Below are 16836 nucleotides of genomic sequence, written 5' to 3' on the forward strand. Positions count from 1 at the left end.
TACATGAATAAATAGATTGATTGATCTCATGATATGATTAAGCATGCATGGCAGTAAGTACAATTAAGGAAGCAAATAATAATAAGCTACTCGCTTAATCGATCGATAGATCTCTGATACGGCGGCTCGAACTCGAATGGATATATGTAGGTGTCGGACTCGATATCTTGCATCATGTGATTTGTCGGAACGGATGGATTGGATCGCCGGCCGGAGTATTAAAACAAGAGTGGATTGAATCTAGTTGACGGTGATCTTGCCGACCATTCCCGCTCCTTGGTGCGGCTCGCAGTAGAAGCCGTACGTGCCTGGGACGGTGAGGGTGACGGAGTAGGTCTCGCCTGGGGCGTTGAGGTACTCCTCCTGCGAGATCTTGGAGGCTTCGACGCCGCTGGGCACTTCGTCGTCGTCGAAGACGACGTTGTGCGGGAAGCCGGCGTTGTTCTTGAAGGTGATGGTTTCGCCGGCCTTGACGCTGAACTCGCTGGGCTCGAAGACCAGGACGCCTCCGTTGGCGCCCAGCAGCACCTCCTGCGCCATGGCGCCGCCGGCCAGCAGGGCGCTGGCGGCCACGGCCACGGCGGCAGTGCCGGCGACCTTGCTGAGGGAGGCGCGCACGGTGAAAGAGGAGGAGGCCCTCCTGGGGACGGCGCGGGAGGGCGCCCGGACGGCGGCGAAGGAAGGGGCGGTGACGGCTGCAGAGGAAAGGGAGGCCATTGCTGCTATCAGCGAGCTCTACCTCTAAGGTAATTAACTAGCTAGTGTCAAAGGCCGGGCGGCAGGAGCTCTACATATATAATACTCCGTAGCAGCAGCAGCAGCAGCAGCTAGTCGAAGGAGGAGCTGCTGCGTGGATGAGACCATGAATCAGCTGCGTGGTCACGGAGCCATGCCACCTGATTCTCTTATCCCGTCCCATTGCCTTTGTGGCTGCGCATGCGTGCATCAGGATCAGATGTCTCGACTAATGTGTGGTGGAGATCGATCTGGACGTGTGGTGGACCAGGATTCGTCAAATGCTGATGATTTATGCACTTTCGAGAATTTCTTACGGTATTATATGTAGTCTGTGATAGGGACGGACTTGCATGTGTTTATCATCATATCATTGTGCCAAATTGAAGATATAATCTCTTGGGCCAAGACTGGAAAGGAAATAGTGGGCCAGCCTGCCCGCCCACTGAAGACGAACGAGGCCCATCCCGCCCGGCCAATTCCTGTCTACGTCCCTTCCTTCTTCCCATCTTCTTCCTCCCCTCTACCTGGCGGTTGGCTGGATTCAATTGGTGGCGATGGAGTCCCTGTTCGGGTTCTGGGAGGCTCAGTCGCAGCAGTGGAGGAGGGGCGGCTTTGACTCGCTCAACCACTTGGGCCACATCTCCCTCGCCGTGCAGTCCCACCTCAAGCACGTGAGTCCCTCTCCTCCTCCTCCTCCTCCTCCTCTCTTCCTTGCCCACGGATCGGGATTGGGGTTGGTGTCCCAACTTGACTCACCTCCAAAGGCTACTTGATTGAATTGCTGCAGGTGTACATGATCCTGTGCTCCGCACTGGCCTTCACCTCACTCGGCGCCTACCTTCACATCTCCCTCAACATCGGTGGCACCCTTTCAATGGATAAGGGCTTGTGAGAAGAGCTTCCAAGAACTAAAAAATAGACTAATCATAACCTCAATGCTAACCTTGCCAGATATTCACAAGGATTTCATGGTATTCTGTGATGGCTCTAGGCAAGGATTAGGATGTGTCCTAATGCAAGACGGTAAAGTAGTTGCCCACGCATCCAGACAGTTGAAAGAGCATGAGAAGAACTACCCAACCCATAATTTGGAACTAGCAGCCATGGTGTATGCCCCTAAGATTTGGAGACACTATTTAATTAGAAATAAGTGTGAGATATTCACGAATCACAAGAGTTTAAAGTATATCTTCACCCAACAGGATTTAAATCTAAGACAAAGAAGATGGTTGGAATTAATAAAGGACTATAACCTAGATATCCAGTATCATCCGAATAATACCAATGTCGTAGCAGATGCCCTTAGCAGGAAGGCTCATTGCTACAACCTCAAAAATAAAAAACAAAGGCGAGCTACTTGAGGAAATTTAACGACTAAACCTCTAAATAGTTAATTAAGGTTATGTCAATACCTTGATTGTCCAACCCAACTCCGAGAAGCTCAGGAAGAAGATGAAGAGCTATAGAGAATCAAGATCCAAACCGGAGAAAGTAAAGCACCTGGATTCCGAATAGATGACCAAGCAATTTTATGGTACAAGGATAGGATCTATGTTCTAAAAAGAAGAATTTAGGAAACTCATTATGGACAAAGCCCATAACTCTGCCTATTCAATTCACATGGATTGACAAAGATGTTCCTAGACTTAATATAGAAATACTAGTGGTCAAGAATGAAGAAGGATATTGCTAAATTCGTCGCATGTTGTGACATATACCAGAGAGTTAAGGCAGGACATCAGATGCCAGCATGATTGCTGCAACCACTCCCTATCCCAGTTTGGAAGTGGGATGAAATTGGATGGACTTTGTTGTTGGATTACCCCATACTAAGAGAGGACATAATTCCATATGGGTCATAGTAGACCGTCTGACCAAGGTAGCTCATTTTATACCAGTAAGAATAACTTATGGAGGAGACAAGCTAGCACAGTTATATGTTGACAATATCCTCAAACTTCATGGTGTCCGAAGTAGGTATCAGACTGCTGTCCTCAAATCACCGCAAGATTCTGGAAAAGCCTACATGCCATACTAGGAACCAAGTTGGACTATAGCTCAACCTATCACCCACAAACCGATGGTCAGACAGAAAGAGTGAACCAAATTCTAGAAGATATGCTAAGAGCTTGTGTGCTCACATATGAGAAAGATTGGGAGAAAAGTTTATCTTATGCGGAGTTCTCTTATAACAACAGCTATCAGACGAGTCTGAAGATGTCACCCTTCGAGGCGTTATACGGGAGAAAATGCAGAACCCCTTTTATGTGGTCTGAGGTCGGAGAACGCTGTATCTACGGACCAGCTCTGATAAAGGAAGTTGAAGAGCATGTAACTAGAGTAAGGGAAAATCTTAAAGCAGCTCAAAGCAGACAAAAGAGCTACACCGACACTAGGAGAAGGAATCTTGAGTTCGAGGTGGGAGATCATGTATATCTGAAGGTATCACCGATAAGAGGCACACGAAGATTTTGAATTCGAGGTAAACTAGCATCCTGGTATATTAGACCTTATAAGATACTAAACAGGATAGGTGCAGTGGCATATCGTCTCGAACTCCCAGAAGAAATGGCAGAGATTCACAATGTCTTCCTTATATCACAGTTGAAAAATTGCCTAAGGATTCCTGAAGAACAAGTACAGTTAGAAGTGATGGACCTTCAACCAGACCTACGGTACCAAGAGAGGCTAATAAAAATATTAGATACAACAGAACGACAAACCAGAAGATCAGTGGTCAGATTCTATCAGGTGCGATGGAGCAACCACACTAAGCCTGAAGCTACCTGGGAGCGTGAAGATGATCATAGAAAAGAGTTTCCCTATCTCTTCGAAGAAGAACTTCAAATCTTGAGGAAGACATTTTCCTAAGTAGGGTAGGTTTGTCACACCCGTATTCTCCCAGAAGGAAAAAGATTTTTTTCTCTCTCTCTATCTCTCTCTCTCTCCCCCGTGACCCGATGCCACTTCTTGCTCTGCGTTGCGCCGCGCCGCGCCGTCTCGTCGCCGTGCGTCGCAGGCAAACATCGCACCCCGCACCGCCTCCTCGTGCCCCGTGCCTCGCCTCACCTCGGGGCCTGCGCAGCCGCTATCGCCCCTCCTATAAGATGCACAGTGCTATTTCCTTCTCCCCCATCCGCACCATACCACCCCTCTCCCTCACCTCCCTCTCTTTCTCTCCGAGCACCGCCGCCGCCATCGCTCCGAAGCCGTCGTCGGTGAGCTCCACCGCATCCCCCCTCTCTGCCTTCCTCCCTAGAGAAGCGTACCTTAGCCACCTTCTTCATCGTCGCCAGCTGCCACTTCTTCGCTGTCGCCCCGACCCCTCGGCCAGATCCACCCCCACCTAGGCCGGATCCGGCCACCGGCACCTTGTTCCTCCAGTCAGCGGAGCATGCCAATGTCCTCTGTCGGTGCGCCACCGTCGTGCCATGCCGTTGCCTCTCTCCCTCTCGCCCTCTCGCTCTCCCTGTCAACTGCCAGGTCGGCTCCCCTCTCCCTCCCTTATTTTTCTCTCTCCCTCACTGACAGGTGAGCTGTTGAGTCGAGCCGACCCGAGCCAAGTTGATTCCAAAACCAGAATATTCCAGGAATATTATCTCATTTTCTTTTTTCCTGATTTTCTCTCCCGACAAAACTTCTGAAGTCCGTTTCTCCTCCATCCTAACTCTGTTTTCAACAATTCTTCCACCGATATTCATCTAAATTTGAAATATACCCAATCATGTCAATTCCATAACTTTTGTAATTTATTTAGTTTTAATATAATCATTTGATTGATTGTTTATGTGTGCGCTTTTGTCGTATGTTACGATTGTTAGAGTAAGTCGCATTTGAGGAAGACCCAAAGGATCCAAAGTTTGAAGAAGGAGCAAACGAGAACTTCAACAAAGGCAAGTCCTACACCATTGATCATGTTGATCCTATATTTTCAAATATAAACCGTAGAGCCATTGTTTGCAATTATAGGGATATGCATGCTTAAGTTAATGACTGTAATTTTGAAGAATGTGCTAATATACTTATGACCTAGCTTGTTTATGCCATACCTTGATATTGTTACCTTTATTCTGTTGAAACCCTAGAAGATCTCCAACATCAACTATAATGATTGTTTGGATGAATGATTATTTACTAGCATACTTAGGATTGCTTTGCTCAAAAGAAAGAACCAGGATATGTACATATGTTAATCATGTCTTTTCAAAAATATGAAGTGTTGTGTGCTTGATGTGTGTGCGTGTGAGATTTGTGTTCCTGGAGAACTCTAGTGTGTTGTTGATAGGGGGTGAGTAAGGTACCCCACAAAGGTGGGAACTACCTTGGAGCAAGGTTCGCCTTTTGTGGTGTTCTTGCTGGGAGACACTTGTCTCAGTCGTATAAGGATTAGTTCGTTGTGACATCCTACCTAATATCAAATCGTACAACCACATGACCTGAGTGGGCAGAACTTGACCCAACCCCTCCAACTTAGTTCGATACCCACTCGAAGGCCGTAGCAGCAATATGGACCAGAAGAAGACTTGGGTAGTACGTACCCTAAGGTCCGGCTAATGATATTGTTAAGGCTATGTCAAAGCATTGAGATTGCTAAGTAGTCCTTTCTGTGGATCTTCTAAGACCCCTGGTATCTTAGTGCCCCATGGGTGGATACTGTGACTACGTTGTGAGGTCGTTGCGTCTTGTTATGACAGTTTCACCAGTTGCTAAGGTTGGAGTCTGTGCATATCTTGCGGATAAAGTGTACAACATCTGCAGAGTGTTAAACCTATCCGGATAGCCATGTCCTCGGTCAAGGACATGCTATAGTTCAGTCACAATGATTAGCTTTTTGGCGTCAGTACCTCCTCGGCGTGTGAGTGGGCAGTATGCTCGTGCTTTCAAAAAGGGTTGGCTATGTGCCTTAAGTATCCTGGACTGTGTGTCCATCGACAAAAGAAGTGTGGGAACTGGTAGGATGTAAGTATCTCCCATAAGGCTGACGACCCCCATAAGCTCGACTTATGAGTTATCCTCAAAAATGCTTTTAAGATAGTCATTGCAAATTGAACCTTACATTAAAAACTAGCTTTCTGCAAAACCTAAAGACTCTACAGCCTTATCCTTGATCTACCTATATGCATCTAATATCTCCCTTTGAGGTAGGACTTGTTGAATACCTTATGTTCTCACTCTTGCTATTTGTGGACTCAGATGATCCAGAGGCTGACTTTGTCGAAGAAGAAGATGAAGAATAGAGAAGTTGATTTCGTCTGCACTCAAGTTGCAGGGCATGGGTCGTTTTTGTGTTATTTTCATTGTGCTGTGAGGCTTTATTTAATTATGCCTACAAGTCTTTATTGTAATGAACTCTGTGTTATCCTCAAATATCGTACTTAATCGTTGTATGCCTGTGATGTCTACTTCTGTTGAAAATATATGTGTACCTGCTACTGATTCAGGAACTGATATAAATTACATAAGGTGACCCGAAAGAGGGGTCTGACAAGTTATACCTATCCAGGTGAGGTCCGGAAAGAAGTGGAAGAGCTCGATCACCAGTCGTTGGCTCTCCTACAGCGGATGGCTGCTACGACGGCCATCTTCCTCCCAGTCCCAGCCAGCACGCTGCTCCGGCGGCCTCCTCCTCGTCTAGCCTTGCATGTGCACGGTCGTTGTCGTCATCGTCTGCCCGTACCCACCAGCGCCCGAGGCTATTAGAGCATCTCCAAGAAACTAGCTATCTCACCCTCCATCCATGCTGATCGTCAAAACGAGCTATTTCCCGTCCAACGTACACACCAAATTGATGGGTTCGCCATCCGCCTCCTCCCGCATGCCAAATTTGGCGTGCCTCCCTCCCACGCCATCCTCCGTATTCCTCTTTCTTCTCCTTGAGCTGCACCTCCTCTAAGAAATGCGCCGCCATAGGCAGTGCGGCCCCTCCTCTCCCCGGGCCATGCCCCCTTCGTTCCCGAGTCCGACCACTGGGTTAACCGGACCTTCCTCCTGGGCATCTGGTCAGAGAAGTCGACCCCGGTGGGGAAGGCGCTGAGCGGGGCGCCGGTGAGCGTGCTGCTTGGCCTGGCGGCCAGCAGCTCCGGCGTCGTGGCGGCGGATGGCCCGGCCTCCCGCGTGGTGCTCGACTACCAGGTGCCGCTCGCCATCCCGCTCCTGCTCTTTAGCGCCGACCTGCGCCACGTCCTCCGCTCCACCGGCGCCCTCCTCCTGGCCTTCTTGCTCGGATCTCGTACGCACGCATTCTCTTCTTGCATTCCTTTCATTCCCATCTGCTTCGCGAGTAGTTTGCTGATCATGATGCTCTGCTTGCTTTGCAGTGGCGACAACGATGGGCACAGTGGTGGCATTCCTGCTTGTCCCGATGCAGTCGCAGGGTCCAGATAATTGGAAGATCGCGGCAGCCACACTGGTGGAGGTAATCAGGATGTTGTTGCTCTGCCTTTCGTTCTCTCAGAACCTTACTGCATCATCGACCCATGTAAATTTTTTCTCGTTTGCCTCGTCAGCAGTCAACTACGTTGCTGTTTCAGAAGCTCTTGGGGTTTCTCCATCGGTGCTGGCAGCAGGGCTAGCTGCTGACAATATCATCTGTGCGCTCTACTTCACAAGCCTCTTTGCATTAGCTGCTAAGATTCCTGCAGAAGATTTGCGGACAACAGGTCCAAATTGTTTTCTTAATTCCCAGTTCCATATATACGCAGATTCGGACAGGGAAGTTAGTGCAATGCAAGGCTTACATCTTTGGCTTGATTCTCAAGAAAAAAAAATGAGGAAAAAAGGCATAGCTTTGCATTTTGTTGGGTCTAGGAACTTTGCTTTCATCCACCATGCGCATAGTCTGACATTCTACACATTTGAATTCTAAGGACCTTTTGATCCTCAGGACATGGTCAAGGGCGATCCCTATCGTTAGCTGGTGACAAGTTACCTGTTCTGCAAAGCGCCATGGCCATGGCGGCGGCATTTGCCATATGCAAAACAGGGAAATATGCGAAGTAGTTGTTATTGTCTGCATTTCACTGACCTCCCTGCATGGGATTCAATTCTATTGAATTGGCAGGTGTTCTTTGCTGTTGTTGGAGCTAAGAGCATCTCCAACTGAGCCCTCTTCTCACCCTCTATCCTATATTTGAGAAAAAAACGATGAAAATCGGTCTCTAACCGACCCCCCTATCCGACCCCCTTTATTTAAGGAGCCCTCAAATCTCCTCCATCATCCTCTACATCTAGGGACTCCTCATCCAACCCCTTATTTGGGAGAGAGGGGGAGAGAGAGGGGGGGAGAGAGAGGAGAGAGAGTTACCAGATATTAATAAAATAGAGGTGATTCGAATATAGGGGGTCAAATATGAGGGGTCGGTTGGAACACGTTGAGAAATAAGGGATGAAATCTGCATGAGGAACCCCTAAATAAGAGGAATAGGGGGTCAAATATGAGTAGTTGGTTGGAGATGCTCTAATGGAAGCATCGGCAATGTCATCAGCACAGCACCTAGCATATTTGCATTCGCATTTGTGCAAATCGCGGTACACCTCTTGTTGATTCTTGGCGCCGGGAAGCTGCTCAGATTTGGCAAGAAGCTGCTGCTGATAGCGTCAAACGCCAACGTGGGTGGCCCGACCACAGCCTGCGGGATGGCGACCGCCAAGGGCTGGAGTTCTTTGATGGTTCCAGGGATCCTTGCGGGCATTTTCGGAATCGCCATCGCCACCATCCTCGGAATCGGTTTTGGTGTGTTCGTCCTCAAATACATGTAGTAGGGATGACAATCGGATACAGTAATTGCTCATTCATACTCGTACATATCAGTTTTTGCTTAATGTCTACGGGTGAAGAGCGAAGAGCGAGGACCAAACCCATCGTCCGCAGGTATACCCATTTACCTATAGGGTGGCAGCGTGGCGCGGGGTGGCACGACAGAGCGGACGGTGGTGCGGGGCTATGCGACATGGCGGGAGCGGGGTGGTGGCACAGGGCGGCGAGGGCCATATAACACCCTGAATTTTAGTATTTTAGAAAATAGCAAAATTCGCTCTAAGTTAAAAAAAAATTAATTATTAAACTAGTATAAAATTAAGAAAATATATATTTGAATATGTATATACTTGTATGTGTGTATTCAAATATATTATTTGGACTAAGTATTCCAAATAGCACCAAGTTAATTTCTGAATTAATCATTGCAATAAATGGATCATATGCATTGTTGGTTTAGTTGTTCTTATGGTTTTTTGCGTGGTGATTTGAATTTGAACGTCTCTCAAATTCAAATCTATTTCTTAGATTCTTTTCAACTGAAGTTCAATTTGAATTCAATTCATTTTCATTCAAACCTCTCTCACATATCCCTTTTTGAATCAAACTAAATTCAAATACTCCTATTTGAATTTAATCTCAAATATCTCAAATCCTGATTCAATCAAATCTTTGTCAAATTCATCGATTTGGTATTCAAATGCAATTCGAATCATTCGAGTTATATTCGAATACTTTCCAGTTCATTCGCTTCGCCAATTCAATCCAGTTCGTTTCCATTCGATTCAATTTCTAAATTCGAGTTCGACTCTCTTAATTCAAATTCTCCTTCTAAGGTCATTTCGATTTCTAACTCAAATCCAATTTGAATCATCCAATTTCAATCCAATCCAGTTCAATTGAATCATCATGTATTCGAATTCAAGATTCGGGTACATTCATTCAATCGTCATACGTCTCAATTCAACTTCAATTACATACAATTCAAATACATCTATTTGAATCATCACACATTCCAATTACAACACCATGCATTCCAATTTGGTTTATCCGAAGCCATTTCAATTCAAATCATTCCTTTGAATCATTACATATTTACAAATTCAAATACATTGTTTGAATTCATCATCAAGATATTCTCTCTCTGCTGATCTCTCACTGTTGTCTCTCTCTCATCTCTCTCTATGCTAATCTCTCACTGTTGTCTCTCTCTCTCACTTTGATCACCGACCAAACCAGCCCATCCCCTCCCTCTGTGCTCTCTCCCTGATCCTCCCACCATGGGCAGCAGCCCATGCTCCCATGCTCCTCTCTCTCTCCCTCTGATCTTTCCACCGGGAGCCCAAAACCGAATTCCCCTCCTCCTCTCCTTGCTTCACCTGCAACCCATCCCCACGCCATATACAAACGAGCACACGCACAGCACAAGCACAGCAGCAACAGCACCGCATCGCCCTCAGCTCCTCCTCACGTCGCTGCCGCTGAGAATGCCATAGCCGCGTGCTGCTCCTCCCTGGTGAGCTCCGCCGATACCCCGGGCACGGTCGCCCTTCCCTGCTGAGCGCCACCCGTGCCGCCGTGCCGCGCTCAGCCACGGTGCCAGGCTGCCGTCGCCGCTGAGCTCCTCGCCTCGGCCCACCTTCCTGTTCTGCCCGGCCGTAAAGCCACCACGCCGTCCCGCCGCGGAGTTGCCGTCGCTTCTCCACTGCGCCGCTTCCCATCGCCGTGAGCTCAAGCCATCTTCGGTGAGCACCCCCTTCCCTTGCTCCTCCTTGCCCCGTCTTCCTCTGCTCTTGCGTCGCCACTGCATTGGCCCATGCCGCCAGCAGCTTGGCCGCACTCCAGCGCGTCGCGCCACCCCTTCACCACAGAGCCGCCGTCCCGACGCGCTCCTCTGCGGCGCACGCTCCTGCGCGCCGCGTGCGCCGGCGCCTCCCTCTCCCTCCCTCCCTCTCTCTCTCTCTCTGTGTCTCCGTGACCGTGAGCTGGCCATGGAAGCACCACAGGCCTCCTGCCTTATATCCTACACGCGAGCCCCACAAGTCCATGGCCTCTGTCCACCATGGACTGCCCACTGATGCTCCCCTCCGGTCCACGGGCTATGCACCATGTTCACAGCGCAATGCAGTCACGGTCCATGAATCCGGTTCATGGTAGACTCCACTAACAGCTCACTCCGGTTCACCAATCCCGTAGACCGAATCCGTGAAACAGTGACATTTTCCAATTTTCAGGATTTCTATTCCGGCAAATCTTCCGACGTCTATAACTCCTCCATTTTAATCCGATTTTGGCGATTCTTTTGCCGATATTCTTCTAAAATCATAATCTTCATCCCTGCCAAATCTTGTAATGTTTGGAGTTTATTTAATTTTCTCGTTCAATAATTATTTCGTGTCGCGGCGTTTAGTCTAGATTTAGATTTCATCTTTTAATAAATAAAGTGAGTTAGATAATTCCATAAATATGTTTAGGATATAATCATGTATAAGTTGCTTATATTAATCTAGCTTAAGTGTATATTAATCATCATATGAGTTAAAGGGTAGTTTTTAGATTAATCTTTTAATCAATGTTGCAATATATTGTTATTTCATGTGATAGGTTATAAATTAATCTTAGCTCAATTAAGGTAATTAATTAGCCCATGTAACTGATAAATAAATAGATATTAGTCATAGAATATGATAGAATAATTTAACATTGATAATTAATTAATTGAATAATCTTTTGATAATTAATTAATTAGATTCAAATGATAGATTAACTTAATTAATTAATTACATGCTTGCTTTTATGATATCAATAAATATAACTTAATTAGTGTGGCAATTAAATAACACTAAGTAATTAAGTTTAGTTGCTAAATAACCATATTTAGTGCTATAGATTAGAATGTTTAATCTGACACTTAAGCACTTATAGTTTAATCCCCTAGGGTTGTACTTACGTATATATGTATACATGCTCGTATACATATAAACGTAAGTATTACACATACATTCATGCATGTACACGTGCACTCATTTACACGTAGAAACCCTAATTGTCGCCTTCCGGCAGTTAAGCTAATAAATGCTCACCCAGTTAATCATGATTTGTTTAGGTTTTCTCTTAGATTAATAACACAACTAAGTTAATAGTTTAGCCTAGCTTCGCAAGATTATCCCCTTTTTCTCTGTGTATTAGCTTCGTGTTGCTTAAGAGTTGCCGATCGTCTTTCACTGGGTTTAGCTTTCGTCGTTTTCCCTCAGTCGTTCTTCTTCTACCTTGTTATTTCTTGATTTTATTTTGGTGTTCATTGCTTAGTCGTTGTGCGCTTTTCGTCGTTAATCTGCGTAGGCTCGAAGTCAAGGTTCTAAGCAAGAACGCGAGGAAGGAACTGAAGGCAAGATCTAGCGATGAAGAACCCCGGAAGATTTGAACGATAAGACCAATCATGAATTGACCCTTCAGGAAGGCAAGTCCTATCTCATTGATCATACTGAACCTATAGTTTTCAAATAATATACATGATCAACTAAAATTAGATTTATTATCGCATGTGCTATATATTGTGTTTTCTTTCAAACTACTTGTAGTAGTTAATCCTGTCAACACTGTCATGCTTTACATGTCATCATCCAGAATACATATCACCCTAAAAATACCTATTATTGAATATATTAACAATAGGTGACGCCTTGATATCTAGCATGCTAAGGATTGAATACATCTCCTCGGAGATGTTGCTTTTAAAATACGTATCTTCGGAGATATCGCTTTTAAAACACCTCTCCTCAGAGACAAGATTTATTGTTATCAATGACAACTCATATACCATGCCTCCCTGATGGTTGTGAATTCCATGATGGTCGTGAAATCCTTGATGCCATATGGGACATGGATGGTGATGTGTAAAAATGGGTGAAAACTGTTTTGGCACGGGCAGGTAGAGTGGTCCTCCGGGGAGGATACTCTTGGGGGCTTGAGTTACATGATGGTTTTTATTGCCCATGAAGATGCCTAGCCCGGTCGCTTAAGGACTGAGTCTTGCGCCATCATGCTTAGCCACCCCCGTGCAACCATACGTCCTGTATGGGTATGACTTGATTTTTCTTTTATTGGACTGAGTTGGGCATCATACCAGGAGGCTGAGAGCAACGAGCAGTCAAGGGTCCATATATCCCACTATTTGGAGGTTTCAGGGACTGGCTTAGGCTTAAAAAGGGATGCTGGCCTTCGGAACATGCAGCTCTGGGACTTGGTGTGTCTCGTGGAAAAGCTCGGCAGGAAAGGTGTTTGGAGAGTCTCGGTATGATTCACTCCTCCGCTAGCTATGGTTGGAGGCTGAGCATATCATATGGGTAAAGCTGTACAACCTCTGTAGAGTGTAAATCTATTCGAATAGCTGTATCCACGGTCATGGACATGCAAAGGCAGAACCTTTTTGACTAGACTCCAGGTGCGTGTGTCTTGATGAGTGAGTGTGTGGACTAGATGTCCGTGTGATGAGGTTTCTGGCTCGATCCGTCAGAAGCTGTGTGGTACTAGAGGTATACCAGATGTGATCAAAGGGACTGCGGAGTGAGGTGTAGCCCCTCCTAGGACAAAAAACCCCTAGATATAACTTGTTACCTTGATTCTGGTTTTAAAACTGTTTCGATAGCTTTGTTACCAGGTTACCTTCTAATACGTTGGGGACTTGAGGTGATACTCAGTACCAACAGAAGATGCCTGCAGTTGTTTTCAAAAGCTTCATTATATTTATTTCAAAAGGTTAACAGTGGAGAATATAATTGGATACCTGCATAAAACCTGTTTTACACTTAAAACTATACCGTAAAGCCTTATCCTTGAAATATCCATTATGCATCTATTAACCCCCTTGAAGTAGTATAGGACTTGTTGAGTACCTTCTGTACTCAGTCTTGTTGCTTTCAGATTGTTGAGATGGAGATCAATCTTAACCCAGATAAAGTCAAAGAGAAGAAGTCTAAGGTCGCGTCCGCACCCAAGTTGCCTGTGGCAATGGGTTGCATTGTCGTTTCGCTCCGCTATGCTGTAGGTTCTTCTATCTGGCTGGTCTGCTGTGGATTTTTGTCCACCAAACCATCTTTTCGCATTTTAGGTATTTATTTTACTTATTTGTATTCGAAGTATGTATTTGATATCATTCTGTTGAATTATGTGCGGATTAGCTACTTGATCCAGAGATTGATACAGGAGGCATAGGGGAACCCAGGTTTCGGGGTCCTGACAGGCCAGGGGATGGTTCTACTTATGGGCGACTGGGGGGGGGGGAGTTGGACAGCTGGCAATGGGTGTTTATATGGTGTGAATGTGGAATGTAGGATTTAGAGGAATGGGTCTATTTGTCATAGATTTATACAGGTAAACAACTGTGAGTATGTCTTATTCATACCCGTGTACCCGTCAGGTAATATTTTTCATCCATAAATATAGCCGTAAGTACCAAATACTATACATATCCGGTCCTATTAAGGGATTTACCTACGAGTAAATAGGTAATTGGGTAAAATTGCCATCCTAAGCACATGAAACCAGGATGTGTTCTTCTCTCATATGAAACTGGTACCACTTGAGCTCATTCACCTGTAGGCTGTTGCAGCAATCTGATCTTGCTCTGGCCCTCACTTTTTAGAATTCTCTGCAATTTGTCGTCTGGGGTCTGATTCTCTATGATATGAACCACTTACAATACGATTCCCGGGAGCAATAACATAGTCTATATTCTTTTGTTAGATATCCATCCATTAGTAAGAAAACATAACAACAATGTTTAATAAGCACAATGTTGACCTTTTTCTTCCAAGATGCAGTTCCTTCATCCAGCACAGAAACATCATTCCCATTTCTTACTTCATTCGATGTACCACCACTCTATCGTTGGCCTCCAATTTCCCAAAATTGTGACACAATTATATTGCCCTCTACCAATAGTATCAAACAATGAAATGTCAGTAATCATACCAAATGAGTTGAGTAATTGCACTTGGTACTGCCTATACAGGGTTCAATTTGAATTGCTCCTACCAAATTCCTTGTACATAATGGTAAAACAAGGTACACATCGTAAATGCACTAACATGTTCAACACATACTGGTCCATACGCAATCCTATATCATCTGCAGAGAACAAATGTCTTGTGTCCAGTCCATTTGCAGACCCTAAACCCGTCTGCAGTCCTGTAAAGCTCTGATTGGCAGCTACATTGCCCTACATAATGTACAATAAAAAAACAAAATTTTATATGTACTCAAAATAGTACACAATGATAGGGTGTTCAGGAAATTGAAACTTTCAAATGTGCCTACAACACGTCTTTGCGAACTCTACTTCTTCACCGGTCTCCAGTCAACCAGATGAATGGACACTTGAAGATGAATCCAGATCACAACAACCACCATGGACTGACAGCTGCCCATCATCATATTTCACCACGCTGCTATGACCACATGAACTGCACATCATTAGGTTGTACATTGCTCCAACTGTGTTTACAACCAACCAAATAATAAGTAAATGTACCTACGCTGATAAAAAACCCACCTGTAATAGTCCGACCCTCATCATCGTCATCTTGCTCATTAAAAAATTCGTCAAAACCTCCGGATCAAAATATTCTCTTTCTAACCAAAACACAAATAAGAAAAATATTGTAATGTGGTACATACCGCTCCTTCTATCATCAGTCACAAAAACACATACTTGGTGTTAGTTGCATTGTGAAGAAAACCATTACATTGCATACGTTGTGTTACCGTGCGTGAGCTTGATGGTGTTTCTTCCACTACCGGATGCCCCTCCAATCTTAACAATTGTTACCAATCTTAACGCACCACTACAATTTTGAATTGTTGTCACTAAAATAGAAGTTCATCTCTCATGTGAAAAATCTTACCTTGTCGCTGGATTATGAAACGAGGACACCTGGAAGGGGATTGGTGCTGTGACATGACGCCGGTCGCAAGGAATTGAGCTTTAAAGGAAAAATGTTTTGAAATCGACTGAGTTTCATGCATGGTAAACCATTACAAAACTAGCACATTGAGTTTCATTCAAGCTGTACCTCGATGAACCATAAGACGCATAGAGCGCTTCATCTCGCAAGATAGACCCGGTACAGTCTGTTCTAGATCTGATACAGTTGCAAGTGTCACTGTCACAAACACAAAATTGGTAAACAATCAACTGCAATAACAATGAACCGAAACGCCGCTCCACCTTACCAAAATAACACATAAGCATCATACTCACCTTCGCTCCACCAGTGAGCCGACTTCTCAGTGACCAAGCTTTGAAACTTCTCCACTTTGATGATGCTGAAAAAGAAGCAAGATCAAAAGGAACCGCGCTGCCGTCCACAGCCGGAGAAGTAGCGCCTCTGTCTTCCTTCCGTGGAGCACGCAAAGACCTTCGAACCCACTCGCTCCACGATAAAGTCTCCAAGAAGGCTGGACTGGAGTCCAAATGCTAGACAGATCGAAGCGAAATAGCCTCTTTGCGTCGCCATCGGTTGGAGAACGAACACTCATCCTACCTCTGCGATTAATATTTTGTTTCGAAATTCGAATATTCAGACCGGGAGAATGAAGCTTCGGCCAGGATGCAGGCGTTCGCATCCATACTCTTGGCACGGGAAACGATCCCATGCCTACCTTGATGCACCTCCGGTCATCAAACCATATACTATATATATGCTCCACTGTTCACTTATACATGATGGGATATAATTCCTGCCACCTGAACATGCCCCTTGACAATGGCTCACATCTTGTACCGCCCCTGGACGGGCAGGAATAGGATAGAGACATCCGCAGTTACCGGAAATAGAAAATCCTTACTAGACAAGGCAGCCCTCATCGCCAACATCTCTCGCCTTGAGTCAGAGATAATCTCCTGTTGAGTCGGATGTAAATCCCACACTCTTGCAAATCCGCTGTAGAGGCATGCCTTTTATGCAACTCAAAAATTGATGAACCAAGTGATTTGACTCTGCTGCAGTATTAGAACAGCTCTCTAAGCCAACCAAGATTAGTTCCAGTACAATCTCTGCATAGTTGTTTGTAGTGAGCACTTGAGCCATATTGTTGTATAATTATTTTCCTTAAGAATAATATATAAGGCACGGATGGATACCAACCGAGAAAGAAATTGTTGGTATACTATTAAAGTACAATACGAATGAATCTAAAGATAACATTATTAAAATTTATTTTTCTTTTTATATCATATAACCATCTTGGCTTTTAAATTCGGAACTGTAGTTTGCTTTCCAAATTCGGGCCTCTGTGGCGCTCTATCGATCGATCGATCTATCTATAAATAAATAATACTC

The 16836-nt window shown here is 45.2% G+C and overlaps 1 protein-coding gene and 1 pseudogene across 1 annotated transcript; one reads left to right on the top strand and one right to left on the bottom strand.

Moving 5' to 3' along the window:
• Positions 1 to 793, bottom strand: LOC133931055 (plastocyanin, chloroplastic-like). The gene has a single exon (XM_062377889.1). The coding sequence runs from the start codon at positions 715 to 717 to the stop codon at positions 241 to 243; it is 477 nt and encodes a 158-aa protein (XP_062233873.1). The 5' UTR covers positions 718 to 793; the 3' UTR covers positions 1 to 240.
• A 4587-nt stretch (positions 794 to 5380) lies between these two features.
• Positions 5381 to 8496, top strand: LOC133930299 (uncharacterized; annotated as a pseudogene).
• The last annotated feature ends 8340 nt before the right edge of the window (positions 8497 to 16836 follow it).

This window comes from Phragmites australis, chromosome 10 (genome assembly GCF_958298935.1).
Source record: "Phragmites australis chromosome 10, lpPhrAust1.1, whole genome shotgun sequence".
In the NCBI taxonomy this organism is placed as follows: domain Eukaryota; kingdom Viridiplantae; phylum Streptophyta; class Magnoliopsida; order Poales; family Poaceae; genus Phragmites; species Phragmites australis.

What these genes read in the sequence shown, in the direction of transcription:
- LOC133931055 (XM_062377889.1), bottom strand. Translation starts at nt 717, where the DNA reads ATGGCCTCCCTTTCCTCTGCAGCCGTCACCGCCCCTTCCTTCGCCGCC.